Source organism: Zeugodacus cucurbitae, chromosome 6 (genome assembly GCF_028554725.1).
Source record: "Zeugodacus cucurbitae isolate PBARC_wt_2022May chromosome 6, idZeuCucr1.2, whole genome shotgun sequence".
Taxonomy (NCBI): Eukaryota; Metazoa; Arthropoda; class Insecta; order Diptera; family Tephritidae; genus Zeugodacus; species Zeugodacus cucurbitae.
The window spans coordinates 53,910,817-53,927,506 of NC_071671.1; the positions used below are offsets into that span (position 1 = coordinate 53,910,817).

Sequence of the window (16,690 nt, forward strand, 5' to 3'; positions counted from 1 at the left end):
TTTCTAGAAAATGCAACATTAGAATGCGGTTATTGCGTAGAATAGTAGAAAAATGCAACAACAAAATTTAGCTAAAACAAGCATTTTGGCATGCCACAACAACAATTTGCGAATTTTAACAAACTTACATTGTTTTGCTCTCGAGTGTGTCATCCATTAATGTATCATTGTCATATTTATTGGGGAAGTAGCTGCTCGGTATGGGTGAGGTTGCCATATTCTCCGGTAGCGCTTCAGCATCCTCTTCGGGGCACTCCTCCACGAAGAATGCCTCACCGGAGTCGCCCAGCTTCATGTGTATGTCAACGGGCTCACCATTGATCTCGATATCAACCTGAAAGTGCAAAATAGCAATTAGTAATTTATTTCAAGTAATTAATTAGTAATTAGAGATGTAATTATAATACTTACCACTTTCTCGCGACTCCGCAACACACCCAATTTACCGAAGCGCACATGAAAGGGTGAACATTGAAATTCACCATCCGGCTGTTCCACCACAATCACATCGATGGCACCGGTCAGTGTAGCACCATTGATTTCATTGTAGAACTCTCTGAAGTTACTGAATACCTTTACCAGACTATTCATTTTGTGGCTGTTGCTGCTGCTTCTAGTTAAGTTAGTTAGTTAGTAGTTAAGTTTAAGAGTTTTAATGTGCCTCGTACTAAAAGTAGATGGCTTGTGTTATGCTTTCGCTCGTCCTCTAGTTCTTTTATAATCGTCAGTTATTTATTAGACTTTGTGTTGTACTTAGTAAGTAATCAAATTTACGCGTTGACCATTAGATTTTTAGTATATCCACATACTTATTTTTCGGCCATGTTTTTTTTTCTGTTTGTCCAAATGGCTATATAGTTCTAGCCGTTATGCCGCTATCTGTGAAGAGAAGAAAGAAATAACAATAAAATGCCGTGTAATTAAATGGTAAATAAATATTATCATTATTGCATTAAGATTGTGATAAAAAAAATAAATGTTTCAAGGCTCCGTTAGAATGCCTAGCCCAAAAATTTAGAACAAAAACGTGTCTGATTCGTGATAAGATTACACAAAGAAATGTGTGACTGATTTCCTCTTAATATATCGATTGTGTCGAAGAATTCTATAGTTTAAAATTCTTGTTTCTTGTTTGTTTTTACTTTGAAGCTATAGTAAGATAATATATTTTGGAATATCCGTTCGAATTTAAAATCATATTTGAGAATTTTCAAGTATCCTGTAGATGATATTTTTTGAAAGAAGACGTCTGCAATTACTCTGGAACGTGAATACTTTTACAATAGAAGATGTTTTCAAATATTCTTCAAAGAGTATTTAGATCTTATTTATTCAAAATATCAAACCGATATAAAAGTATTTACTACGAAAGTGATTAACAATTATTGACAATTTCCTAATATTTTGGCAGAATGCCGCCGAAATGAAAGTATTTGGTCCTTTTGGTTACCCAGAACCGACTGTCAAGAAGACTCAACTTCATAAGAAGAACCATACATACTTCTACCAAAAATAGTCACCATTAAGAAATATCATTTATATTACTGTAGGATGCTCGATCAGAAAGAAAGAGAAGACGACTTGATATGATGACAACAGATACAATCATTACTCAAATTTTTCGCGATCATCTTGGAATCACTACGATCATTATACATATGTACATAAGATCGATGTCCAGAATACTGCACTTGTTAGTGAAATGAAGAGAGCCAAACTTGGTATATTAAATTTGATTCCTTAATAGATTGCTAATAAAATAGCTTTTTTTATAAAAACAATTCTGTTTTTAATTGTCACTCTGCACGTTTTTACTCATAAATTGCTCGAACTTTGTACGAGATTAAAAAGACTAGCTGATTATTCATAATTTTTATTTAAGAAAATAAGAAGAAGCTAAATGAATTAGGCACGCCTATATAGTATATACATAAATTTATATTATATATCCTGAAATTTATATTATATTATATTATATATATGCATATGCTTGCGGCTTAACCGGCCTCTGTGCCAAAAAAAAAAAAAACTCAAAATATTTGTCTTGACGAATTTCGTACGACTAAAATCGCAATTAGGCAAGGCCACTAAAATTAGTCTAGTACTTAGGCATTCAAATGTATGTATATATGTTGTTTAGTTTGAAAAAAAATCGTTGACAAATACCCATTAGAAGCCAGAACAAAGCGAAATTTGCAAAATTTAGAAAAACAGTGGAAAATTTTCGGCTACAAAAGCGCAGACAATCTAAACAATTTTTTGTTTTTAAACCTGAACTTGGTATTTGCATATACTATTCAGACATAATATACGAAATTGTATTTTAATGTGCATACATTTTGAAGCAAAATATAGAGGTGGGTAAAAGTACAAAATAGTATTAATATGTATGAATTTGGTAGAACTTTTTAGTTTAATAAATGGAAGCAAATTCCAATTAAAGCAAATTTGTGGCTGTTATTTACATACATACATACATAAAAATTAAGAAATCTCAAGAAAGCGCCCTTAAAGACGCATGTTTTGCACATTACTTGAAACTGCCCCAAATCACCTGCGTCTTCTTTTGCGTGAATGTCAATTAAAACGTAAGTACAATTAAAAACACGTCTTTTAATTGACGTCAAAGTAAAGAAAAAACGTTAACAATACCGAATCGCGTATTTAATGTTTATCGCGAGTACAATGTACATATGTATGTATATTTGTACATATCTATCGGTCAGTTGAAAATTCGGGCGCATTGCCAGCGCGTGGCTATTATATACTAAAGTCGGCCCCTGCTTAAGCATCTGCGTATAAAGATATATATTTGTATGTATGTTTGAGTGTACGTGCGAGTGTGCAAGTTCAAGTATTGTCCCAAAAATGCCAAAGTCACCTGTGCTCGCTTAAACCTAATTCACAGCTGGCTTTTTTGAAAACGAAAAAGGAAGAATTCAAATAGACAGGCAAAATCATATATACTAGATCACGTGTATATACATACTTATCTACATATGAACATATATATCTGTGCTAACACCCATAAATAAACAGCTATATCCGTTAAATCGTTTAATTGTTGACATATTTAAGGCACCAAAATATGAAGTTTTTAATAAATTTTTACAAAAAATTATAATAATTTTTCATTATATTGGGCTGATTCATACGCACTAATACATTTAGAAATTACAGACATATTTATTAAAATTTGCTTTATTTATTTTTTAGTTTTATTATTTGTTTTTATTAAAATTTATTACTTTTTATAAAAAAAAATTATCTAATATATTAATTCAAATAAAAAATATTCTTTTCAAAAATATGTACTCTGTTTTGCAGCACTTTATTAGTTATTTATGTACATGCACGAGTTGACTATACTATTTTCTCGCATGACAGTACTGACCATTTGTGCAAATATAGATAATTTGGAAGTTTCGAAGTAACAATTGAAAGTCAGTTTTTAATAATATTTATTTAAGAAAAATTCCAGTGCAAACAGTATATATAGTATGTACGCATCTAATTTTTAAAAACACATATACTAGGGAATTCCGCAATTTGGTCAACAAAAAAATCGCATGCTACAAATTTATGCTGAAACTATTAAAACTGGCAAAAAAAAACTAGAGGCATAGGATAAGAAACCAATAATAGCCATAACCATTATACGAAATAATCAGCAGGAATTTAAAAAGGTTTCCTAGAAAAGTACAATAGACCTATGGGGGCGACTCACAACTGTCAAAGAGACCTTACACAGCAAATAAGCAGGTAAATATCCTTAAATGAAAATAATTTGAAATCTTTAACATTCTCAAATAAACTATTGTCTCTTTTAACAGCTGAACTGCACGTGCAATGATTTCACAGAAACCTCAAATCAATCTAAAAACTAATTTCGAGATACTCAAAAATTGCTGAAATGGAAATTTTTATAAGCTTTTATTTATTTTTAATCAATAATTATATGTTGTTACTAAATATTAAGTATAAATATATAAATTCATACATAAATATGTATATGTATACAAGCATATACTATAAACCCACATAAAGTTTGCTATGTTGATAAGCTCACGCGTGATACACTGTGTTGCGGCACATGTGCGGACATACAAATATTTATTTAAATAAATTTAAAATATACGACACATTTATTATGTATTCACATACATATTTATTGGCGATAAGAAACTGCCGTTGTGCTCGGCAGAAATCAGCTGATTTAACAAAGTATTTATTATCACAATATGTATTTATTATCACAATGAATAATTTAAAATTAAAATTAATTTCAACTGCCACACCTCTTGCATGAGTTAGATTATCATTTTCGTAAATTGTTTGCTTACATACATACATATATGTATATGGGTGTTTAAGTATGGATGGCGTGTTTGTAAAGACAATTATACATTTTAACAGGTGATTAGCGATAAGTAAGTGTTTGTCAACAAAATTAGTAAATTAATATTTTAAATACTTGTATGAAGTAAATATGAAATGAAATTTTGTATATATAGTTGCCAACTGGGATGATGGCGAATTGAACAAGCCTCTTATATGTAACTCAAAACGATAGATAGTAAACAATAAATAATTCTTGTATATGAAAATATGTTTTACAGAAATAAGAAATAATTTACATGAGACTTAACATTCATATATGTATGTATGTATATATAATGACTGCATTAAGTTCACCTTTCAGAAATACATAAGCCTGCTTATACTTGAGCCTATCAATTCGAATCAAAGTTGTTAAAAGTTTATATTAAAATAGCATAATTTTTCACTAACAAAATAACGGTATATTTGAAGCTCGAGTGGAAAAAAACAACTATTGCACGTTTTATAAAAGATGTTGACCTCGAGTTCAAAGTTGTGGTAGCTTTATTGAAAGGAAAAAATCCGGTATTTCGATTTTGCATATACAGTTAGAGTTGAATTGCTGCATACGCAATGCAGTATAAAAATGTTAAAAAGTTAGTGGGAATCAAATAGGCGAGCCAGAGATCTTCAATTAGATCACAATCATTGTATTTTTCATACTTTTGAGGTTCAGTTATAGCCATAGGTTCTACGGAATTTCAATTTCGATCGATTTATTCGGTTCTTGGCAGTTTAAACTTAAAAATACCGAACAGTCGAGACACAAGCTAGCTTCAAACTTTAAATTAATTCTGCAAAAAAAAATTCTTGAAAAAAATTTTCTTGATTTTTTGTAACTAAAATCTAATTTAAAATTAAAATTTTAAATTAAATTTTTTAAATTTATTTAATGAGATCTTTTTGGAAGCGGCCTTAAGCCTTTCTAACTCGCTACAATGAAGTTTATATTGGGTTTAAACTTTTATACTTAATAAAAAAATAATATTAATTTCCAAGGATTTCATTAATTAGTAAAATATATTTTCATATATCATCAAAAACATAATAAAAATGGTAAATAGGTTCTTTGCCGAATAGTTATATGTGCACTATTGCTCGAAAACATCCCATACATTGCCAATTCAGCGGTTAATAATACAACAAACATGTTTAAAAATAAATTAAGTTTTTTTTGCGGCTCAATGAAAAGAAGGTAAACAACCTCAATGTGTAACCAAGGTAGCGACTTGTTTTATAAACCTACATACGAGTATAGTATCTATAGTAAATATGCACACCTGCTGTCACATAGAAGCTTTGACTTATTTTTCAACGCTCGCAGACACGGCAACCGAAACAGGTGATATGGCTTAAAGTGCATTTTGACGTTGTAAACTTGCCAGTTACTAAGTAAATAAACACGCCATTCAACAATATTATACAATAGCTGAGTTGTTATAGTAGATTTACATATATGTTTACATGATTGTGTGTTCATAGAAATGAGTGCAGTACAAGGCTTTTATTTGTATAAGGTTGTATAGGAAAGAAGTCAATGATTCATGCTTCTAACTGTGAGGGAATATCTCAAGTTGATAACTAAATATCAGCTGTTCGCTCTCTGACTGCAACAACAAAATCGCGCAAATGCAGTTAAAAACAGTTATCTTCGCGAATATAATATTTTCCACTAGCGATTTCCGTTCTTCCATTTGTTATTTGATAATTTAAATTATGGCATTAAGGAAGGTTAAACCATTTCGAATTATTTTTATTTGTTTTGTTCAATTGACTTGCAGCTCATGCGTGTGTGTGTGTGTGTATGTATGAATGGATTTGTTTTGTTATTAGCGGGTTTTTCGCTTGAAGGCGTATAATAAATATAAAAGCTACTAAATATTTGACGTTATCGGGTTATAATACCGTGCGGTTAATAAAATACTACTGTTGATAAGTTCCAGCTATCAGTAGTATATATAGGCATATGTAAATATGTATTGCTCGTATGTGTGTGAATTCAATTATATTTGCGAAAACTCGTGTTTTACCGTAATTTATAGTAAGAAGATTTATTGCGTGTTTTCTCTTTTAATTTGAATGACTTTGACATTCGTATGAATGTTTGTTTATTTGTATGTGTCTTTATATAAATATTCATTTATAATGCAATTTTCCCATGGGTATTGCGTTTTTACAATTATTCCCTATTGACGTAAGGATTATCAAATCTTTGTTTTTAGTTGGTAATCGAACGATTTGCCAATATTGATATTTTGCAAACACTTATCTAGACATTTGTAAGGTATTTGTAGGTATGTAAATGCATATTGATTAATAAAATAGATTTAAAATATACAAACTTATGTAAGCCCAGCGATAAGATTAAAAGTTTCAAGAGGCTTATAGGCGAATATGTAAAAATATTTTCAAATATCAAAAATCAATTGGAAATTTTGCAATTCCCGTTATTTTTTGAACATAATGAAAAGTTTTGGCCTATCTCGACATAGTACTTTTATCATCTCAAGCTGTAAACGAAAATATTATTATGAAAATGTCAACTAATATATTAAAGAACTCTGTTAAAATGAAATTTTTCCAAAACAAATAGATTTGATACAGCAGTTTTATGCTCTCAAGCTTGAAATAATATAATATAATATATATATATATATATATATAAATAATAATCTTTCAAGTTTCTAAAAATCTCTAGTTAAAGCAAGCAAGGAAGCTCAAAATCTATAACGTAAAGAGACCTATCTAATATACTATAAGAGAATACTGGTAAAACAAAAACAAATGTTTTTTGTAAAAGTCTACAATAAAGATTTCGGATATAAAACCTTAATATACATTGTCTATATTCTCAATTTTATAATCTGTTTAATCGAAAGTCTTAAACAAGTTTGAGCTAACAAGCAGTTGCAAATGTTTCCAAGTTATAAATCTTTTTCAAATTACGGAAACCAATTAAGGGGCACGCCTAGTCTGAAAAAAATCGATTTTTTTGTTCATATTTCGGTAGATTACACCTTTAAAAATTACTTATTAAAATTTCAAATCGATATCTCAAATAGTTTTTGAGTTATAGCAATTTAAAGAGCAGCCGCTCGGTAACAGTGAATACGATCATTTCATCTTTAAGCGCGTTTTTCTCGAAACATCATTTCCGAATTTGCTGCAGTGATTACTCAAAAATTAATGATCCGATCACTATCGAGTTTTTTTACATGTTCTTTATATAGTTCTCCGTACAATGACCTATCGATTTTTGATCTGATCAAAAAATCGAATTTTGGCAGGCCAAAAACGAACAAAATTTTGGGTAAAATTCGACTATTTTTTTTTTTAAACGCCGCAAGGTTGTCAATTTTTGTTTTTTTTTTTTTTATCGTAGGTTATTGTACAGGCAATGTTATCTAGTTTGACGAGATTTTGTTTTTATTTCATCCACGGAGAAGGCCGGAATCACTGCAGCAGTGAAGGACCTTTTTTTCGCGCCGTTGGAGATCGACTATAACTTAAAAAATATTTAATTCTTTTCTTCAAAAATTTCACTGTATATTCTTGAAACATGTATAAATATATTCTTAAAATTTTGAAATAATTGATAAAGTATTATTTTTAATAAAAATTCACAAAAATCACCTTTTTTTTAGGCCATCATACTAGGTGTGCCCCTTAAACACAAAAATTCAAGTCTAAATTGGCAAAAAGTTTAAAATACATACATTTTGGAATGCATTTAACTGTAACAAAATTATTTTGTAGCGCTCTCCCGCTCACGTTTATCAGCAAGCCTTTAAAATTATGCCATATACTACTTTAAAAATTATGCTGACTCATTTCCATTTTTGTACGTGCACATTTAATAGCACAAAAACACAAATTACTCAACTAGGAGCTATTAAATTAACAACAAACTTGCCTACATATGTTCATAGGTGGTTGCAACTACCTCAAAGCATGCGGCTACTACCAAATTCTTGTGAAATGTTTCGCCTCGTTACATACGATTGCGTCTTATACAATAAAGTAGAGTTAAAGTCCACTATATGACTGAAGAGTTGCTCAACAATGCCGTAAAACAATATCAAAGTACAAATTAAGGTATTTATTGAATGCAGAAAAACAATTTTATAATATCGAGATTGCCAAATATTAATGTGTCAGCAAAATAATACGAGTTATCATACTCATAATGAAGCATGATATAATTTGCTATTAAAATTTGAATAGCAAAATCGCTTTTTATGTAATTAACTACAGGCATACTATTTATTTTATGCTATATACATACATACATATGTACATATGAATTATCTTAATACAAAGTAGATATACTCATATGCAAAGTACATCTGTTTATAACTACCCTTACATGCCTGTTTTATTGCTTTCTTTGTTTTTCTATGAAAATTAACAATGTATGACTACATGGCGTGATCGACTATTCACCAGTTAAATTTAATCATTTTATGACATTTGTATCGTATACATACACTCTTCTTTGATATTGAGTTAAAGCTTGTACAAAGTCAAATTTTTTTACATTGAAATAACATTTTTTTAGGTTATTTTTAAAGATTTTTCCATTTATAAACTCTACTTTTGCTTAACTTCAAAAATTCTCACCATCAAAGACACTTCCAGGCACTTAGTACTCTGGAATTGGGGTTCATAAACCTACAGCAACAAATTTTTTGACCGTTTAATTGATTTCAATTTAATTTGCCGTTAATGGGTTAACGGGTTTTTTACTATCAACATACTCATATCTTTATATGTAGCTTTACAGTTATGTGAACTGTTAAGTTACTCAATTGATGTTTGTGTTTTTTGGTCGGATATTTGCTGTATTTATTATCGAAGAAGTTCAATGTACAAATTAATATTTTTTTTTGCTCTCAGATAACTGTATTATGAGTAGTGTGGTCAAAGGTAATTGTAATGGAAGTTGCTTGTCATGTTTTACGTTATGTCAGGAGTTTTTTGTAAGCCTTGGAAAAATATATGTGTTAAAAAACAACTAAATAAATATAGGGTAGTGTTCTTTAGGGATGTATAATGTCTTAAGGGGTCTGTCAAACTAGTTGTCAAAATAAATATATGTGTTTGTCATTTACATAAATTCAGTAAATGGTAATGCAGATCCATTCATGGTTGCATTTTGGCTGGAACTTATCGCTAGCTAATTATTTTAAAGCCAATATTGTCAAATTCTAATTTTTCTATATTTTATTTGAATAAACAGTTATTTAATTCTCAAAAGACACCTTATACATATATAATACTTATTTTTTCTTCTTTATTTGATAATGTCTTTCAAGAAATTTCCATACATATAATACTAACCCACCTCAAAATGGATTAAATTTTCGTTAAATATTTTCATAACAACATTCAACGATTCTTTGTTTCCTCAACCTTTGTCTTGCGACAAGCGCGATTTCATTAACCGCAATAAAGCACCACATGTTTGTAATGTAAACATCCAACATGGCTTAAATCACACAAAGTCTGTATATTCAGTGTTATGCACTGTTTGTAATTGAGTTAACCCATCACAACGCCTGCTTTTCGACTCTGGCAGTAGAAGACTTTATGGTGTGATTTTTCGGTTGGGCCTCTCTGTTTCTACGACTATGGCATATGAGCAAATCACGCCATCTGTAGCTGTGTGTTTGAGGCAACTTTCACCGCACCACCAGACAGCTCAGCTAAAACCGGCAAAACTGAATGCGGAATTATTTCGCATGTCGAATTAAATGAAAAAGAGCAGATGTAAAGAAATAATACACACAAATGTACATATGTATGTACATATATCTGTGTTTATGCATAATCATGCGTGCTTTTTGTTATTTTTAAATTTTTTTGCCGATTCTGCCGCCTGCGGCAGGGAAATTCAAATGCATACTAATACACCTTAAAATTAATAATTCATAATATTTGTTATTAAACAAGTGGGGAAAAGTACACAATTGTGTTAATGTGAAATTGCTTATTTCCGCTAATGTGAAATTTCTGCTAATTTTAAAAAATTTTAATACTAATGATCTAATTAGAATATTATTGCGTTCCCTTTGATGTTTTCTCGCTTAAAAAAGTTAGATAATTTTTTAAAGGAATGGAGAAAATAATAAAAAATATAAATTTTAGAAATATATTTAGTTTTCTAATAATAATAATTTTTAGTGATATATTTTCAAGGTCTGAAAAATTTAGTAAACTAAAATATCACTTTATTTATTAGATCCAGAATACCAAATATAGTAACAAAAAAAAAATTATAGATCCATTTTGTATTTTTTTTTAATAAATAGTTGATTCTTTTCATATAGGTAATTTAATTTAACAGTCCCAAAATCTATTTGCATGATTTTTAACAATTACTTTTCTAAATAAAAACCACTAAAACTAAATTTTTTATTAATTTTTATGAACATTTTTAATTTTATAATTTTTTAAACTTTAATATTTTTATTTTAAATTAATTTTCTAAATAATAAATCACAAAAATCAATTTTTTAAGTTTTTGAATTGAATTTTTATTTTTTTTTTTTACTTTTTACAAAAATTAAAGTTTATTTTCTGAATAATAAATCATTAAATATAATTTTACTTTTTGAATTAAATTTTTATTTTTTTAAATTAATTTTTCTTATTTTTTTATTATTAAATTTACTTTTACTAATTTTTCTAATTTTTGATAAATATATAAATTTCTATTATTTTCCAATATATTTTAATTTAATTCAATCATTAAAAATATATTATTTTATTTTTTAAATTTTTTTAATTTTTTTATTTAACATATTTAATATATACATACGTAAATGTGCATATGTGTTCACACAATTCTTTTTTTCTATTATACTTCCCGCCGAATCATCTGTTTCGTAACGTGTAAAATGCCGCTGATGAATAAAGCACAGAGAGTCAAAGCCCATAAAAGAAAATTGCAACATTGTTGTTGCCAAGCGCTTACACAAACAGGCATAACAGCCTATAATATACGAGTACGTATTGGCGCACAAACCTAGCTTGTACCCCCACAAAAGCCGCTTGAGCAAGTAATCAAGCGGACACTCAAAATGACAACGAATTATATGGAGAGAGAGCCAACAAACAGAACTAGCGAAAAACTACCGAAAACAAACTACAAAAGTTAATAACAGCACATTAGTTGATTTACTTCTTTGCTTAAATGAATGACCCTCGAAGGTGAATCCGGGATTTTTAGATTATACCAAAGGTGATTCGTACATACTCGGTTGTGTGTGTCACGTATCACGGTGAGAGCGCGAATAAATGCGAATATGTTTCTATGGCAAACCTTCAATTTGCAAGCGCAAATAAACAAATAAATAATAACACTAACGACCAGCTAGCAAGCCGTTGAATCTCAGTATCAAAGTCCATTTGGCGCTGAGTCTTATGCCAGACCAAGTAGAAAAAGGAAAAAAAAAATGCAATAATAATAAAATAATAACAAGTGAACGCTAATAAAACGTAAGCAAACAGCACGAGAAACGTATATGTATTGTGTCTGGGCAGACGTTAGGCGATTTTTCGAATGCCCAGCACAGTTTATTCTGGTCACTTCCACTAGGAGATGTGCCGGACGAACGCCTACACGCAAAATTCACTTGCAACATGCTTTTGAAGGCGATTTTTTCGTATCTTATTTTGAACTAAACTACCTTTGTTCATAACTGAGACGTTGGAACTTGAACTCATGAATGCTCTTTATAACACTCTAGTATCTATTATTAACGGTGGTTTACCTTTTTTTTTGGTTGGATATTTTGACTCGGTTTTTCTGCTTCTGTATTTTTGCTTTTCTTTCACTTTGTCTTAGTTCATTTAGCGTTCAACACAGTTTAGATATGCTTATTATAGCAAAGCAATAATTAATTTACACAATTCTACCAAGAATTGCAATTTCGTTTTCTTCACACAACAAATTGACTTAAATTTTGCTTTTTACTTCACTCTTGCTCACTTTATGCCTTTAGTTATTTCACTACTATGATTCTAAAAATATTTCTTCAGTTTTGTTGAAACATTAATTTCACAATTTCCGTTCTACTAAGTTTCTTAGTTGTTATTGTTTCCTTCTGAATTCTTTTTCTATAATTTTTTGTTTTGTTTTTTTTTCTTTCCGCCTTGTAGGCCTTTCTTTTTCTTGTAGTTGCTCCGACAAGTGCGATTTGTAGACTGAAGCTCGCGTCTAGCAGCGTCGAGTCATATAATCTGCCAACCAACGAGCGAAACCACTGACAGCTAGCCAACCAGTCAACCAAGCACACCACCTCAGCAGGGAGAACGATAATCAAATTAACCACATACATACATACATATCAACATATATGGCAATGTGAGAGCGCTTTTGAGAACGCTTAAGTTGGGGCATGCGTTTGGTTTGTTTGTGCGGGGCGGCTTGTTTCGAGGGGCTTAAATATAAACAGTCGCAAGCCACGAAAAAAAAACCAAGGTGGAAGGGTGTCAGCGGAAGTGAAAACTATCGCGATATGTAGTGCAAAAATGAGAACTTCAAGAGTAAAGGTTCAAAAGCTTTTCTGCTTTTAAGAAATTTACGCTCTGCGGACTGGCGATCATGTACGCTGAATGCTCAGTAAATTTTAAAGAGCTTCAACAAATCATTTACTCTTATTTTAGATCGCACATTTTTATTTCTTACATTCTTACATACGTAATAGGAAATAAAAAAAAAGTGGTGTGATGCTTTGAATGCTTACGAGTACGTCAAAATGCATATAAAGGGTTTCTAATAAGCTTCAACTTGGAAATATATAAGGAGTTGCGCTTTTAAGATCAATAACTATTAAATACAGGGATTCGAGTGTCCCCATTTCGCAGTGAATCTATCTTATTGCTTCCTTAGAAATCCAGAAAAAAATCTTCCTAGATTTGCAGTAGAAACCACGCATGATCTGGGTGGTCAACTCACCATAAATTACTCTCAAATATTGCATCTGGCGTAATTTGGATGAATTCATGTTGTATGCATGTGGAACGAAACTACTTATGTACATATTGAAAACCTAGGTATAAATGATCTTCGAATTCATCTCTTAATTTCAATAGAGCTTTAAAAAGAAATGTGTAGTTAGTAGGCTATAGGATGTAGGATAGGATAATTTGCAGAGTTGTAATGGTTTTAAAAGGAAAATGAATATTGCTGCTTTGAAGGAAGAATAATAGATTTATAGACTAGGTTCTTCTTATGAAATATTACAATCTAATGAAATATACGGTGACACTTCTTCTTTAGTGGCGATCTAAATTGTCTTCGAACGAGTTGAACTTGTTAGCACTCAGACACGAGACACTCAAACAAAACCTATGTCCTCCTATTGACAAACCGCCTTTTAAAGGTGCGTGGGATCTGAGATAGTAGTCAGTATCTGAGGTAGCTGTAAAGAAACCGCTTGGATTAAAACCTGCACGAAATACAGAGCCTGACGTTTTTGACAGGGTTCAAGCGCAATACGAAGAAGTTTCTGAGTCGTTTCGTAACCGTCGGCGGCACATGGAATCACAGGTACAAATCAGAGACCAAGAAATTATATAAATAATGGACTTCACACGCTGAACCGATTTCGAAGACGGCGAAGACTGTCATATCGGCTGATCTACTTCAGTTAGGTACTAATCTGACCTCTCTCGTATCTATACTAATATATAAAGCTGCAGAGTTTGTTTGTTTGTTTGAACGCGCTAATCTCCGAAACTACTGGTTCGAATTGAATAATTCTTTTTGTGTTGGATAGTCCATTTATCGAGGAAGGCTATAGGCTATATAGTTAAAAAAGGGGGAAATTATTTATCTTTGAGGGCTTCCGTTCCTTGCGCTGCGAAAGCGGTTCAAGATTAGATACGCTAAGGATCGAGAACGGTTGGACCATTCTTGATGAAATGTTCAGAGGTTGTTCGTTGTGGATCTTGGAAGGTTTAGTCGGAAAATTGTAAAATTCCAAAAAGTGACTTTTTTCCATACATTTTTTTTTCAATCTATCTATAAAAAAAACGATTCGGAAAAGTCGGAAATTGGCAAGTGGCAACAGAGAATTCAGAATTGCAAATGAGCGGTGACATCTACAATGAAGCATTGAAATTCATATGCCATCACCAAATCCTCAAATTAGAGATGTACTGAATCCTGCATACGACAGAATAACTTTGGAACAACAAGTATAAAGAAATGTTCCATAATTTAATGAGCAGCAAAAGACGACCTATGATGAATTGATTAAGACTGTCCATGATGGAAATGGTGGACTTTTATTTCTTGATACGCGCGGTGGAACTGGGAATCCTGATTGATTCTGATATCATTGACTTTGGCATTACGTTGGCTCTCGCATCTACTGGAATTGCAGCAACGCTACTTGAAGTTGGAGAAACGACACATTCGACATTGTAGCTTTAGTTAAACATGCAAATCTATGAAACATCTATGAGATGAGTGCAATTTTCTAGAAAAACTTGACAGAACAATGAAAGATCTGTGGAATAATAATCGTCGCTTTGGTGGCGTAATGATACTGTTATTGACAAACACATTCTGTTATTTCGAAATCAATCGAAGTCATCGTACTTGTGGCGGCACGCGAAAACCATATGATTGACCATGAATATGCGTGTGTTCCTGCAACAGGAAAGCACCGCAAAAGATTTGCAAAGAACTGGGCAAATTCTGGTTAATACTTCTAATGGTTTGATATCAATCCGAACATTAGCCAAATTTATCGTAACTACGATTGGTTGAGTGCACGCAGATTTTTAACTGGTAAAAATACCGATGTCGATGATTTAATCTATATGACTTAAAGTCAACTTCCGGAGTTCATACACATCGATCGATCATGTTGAAAATGAAGACGAAGCTGTGAATTATCCAGTGATTTCTAAATTCTTTGTCATTATAATGCTTTGTCATTTATTTTGCTTCGCAATCTTCAAGCAGCTATCGAATAATGTAAGAATTGCAGGAATTTTTAAAGGGACTTACAAGGGGGCAGAATGCTTGATTCCACGAATTTCTTTGAGTTCCAACGATTTGCCATTTCAGTTCAAACGTATTCAGTTTCCAATGAGACTTGCATTTGGGATGACAATAAACAAGTCTCAAAGACAGTCGCTGGAGGTGTGTGGCATAAATTTCATTCACGAGTTGAAAAATCATCTTCTCTGTACATTTACGCACCGGAACAGAAAACAAAAAATGTTGTTTATTAAGCTGAGTTACATTGAAAAAAAATTAGAAAAATCGCAAATAAATGTTTTCCAACACTATACAAATTCAACTTTGTTTTCAAAACAAATAATTTCACGCAGTGCAACGACTGCGGAGTCAGCTAGTATTATATATAATGAAAGAACTACAAGGAAATCTAGTACATGGAACATACATATTTCACATTAGTTCGCGAAACATCTATACGTAACCTTGTATACAAATAATAATTAACTTTCGTCTAACGCCGAAGCAAATAGAATTCGCAAAAGAATTTCTCTACACTGCATATTTGTCTGCCAAATAAAAAATTTCAAAAAAAAAAAAATTAAATAAGTTCATATTTGTTCCATTCAACGCATAAATTTAACATAAATTAGTCACGCGAAAACATTGCACATTTGTAAGCATCAATGAACTGAACTTGGTGAGGAAATGCCCCGGCCATGCCGACGCCTACGAGTGAAAATTTTGCGGAAAATATTGGATGAAAGCCAAAAAAACAAGGCAATTGCTGTGTATATGCAAATAAATAAATACAAAAACAAATTTTGAAAATTAAAAAAATTAATATGTATATGGATGTGGGTTTAAAGTGCGGTTAGCACGTGGTACGAAAGGAATGAAAGGATAAACATAAACTTACCAGCACAACTTAAATGAGAATTTGAATAAATATAAACAAATTTGTGCGAAAAAAAAAAAATAATAATAAGCCTTAATAAGCCAATATGTAAATATTGCATTTGTTGTTTTATTTGTATTTTTACACAATCCGTTTAAATAGTGCTCTACTCTACTTCGACAATTCTTGTTGTTGTAAATATGCGCTTTTATAAACTACATATTATATAATATATTAATTAGTTGGTATATTTAAACGAATATATAATATAATAAATACATATATTTACGTACGTACATATGTATACATATATACTAGAGTATATATATATAAATTGGCAAAAACACTTACGTACAAATTGATTTTCTTTTATTATTCTCTGAAATACATATTTTTTTTATCATTAATATTAAGAAAATATCATTTATAGCATA

At 30.9% G+C, this 16,690-nt stretch overlaps 1 protein-coding gene and 1 long non-coding RNA gene across 5 annotated transcripts in view; one reads left to right on the forward strand and one right to left on the reverse strand.

Annotated features, from left to right (window-relative positions):
• The window catches only part of LOC105212569 (phosphatidate phosphatase LPIN3), a 55,737-nt gene that overhangs the window by 8,453 nt on the left and 30,594 nt on the right, over positions 1-16,690 (reverse strand). For 3 of the 4 annotated variants that reach the window (XM_011184612.3, XM_011184613.3, XM_011184609.3), the window contains exons 2-3: positions 412-879; positions 129-334 (exon numbers count right to left, since the gene is read on the reverse strand). In XM_011184612.3, the coding sequence (XP_011182914.2) occupies positions 129-334; positions 412-591 (386 nt within the window). In that variant the 5' untranslated portion in view covers positions 592-879. Of the gene's footprint in view, positions 1-128; positions 335-411; positions 880-12,155; positions 12,626-16,690 lie in introns of those variants that run through there. The other variant, XM_011184610.3, reaches the window with a different exon arrangement.
• On the forward strand, positions 3,648-4,289 carry LOC128922827 (uncharacterized). Its single transcript, XR_008472014.1, has 2 exons — positions 3,648-3,762; positions 3,834-4,289. It is a non-coding gene; the product is annotated as an uncharacterized LOC128922827 (long non-coding RNA).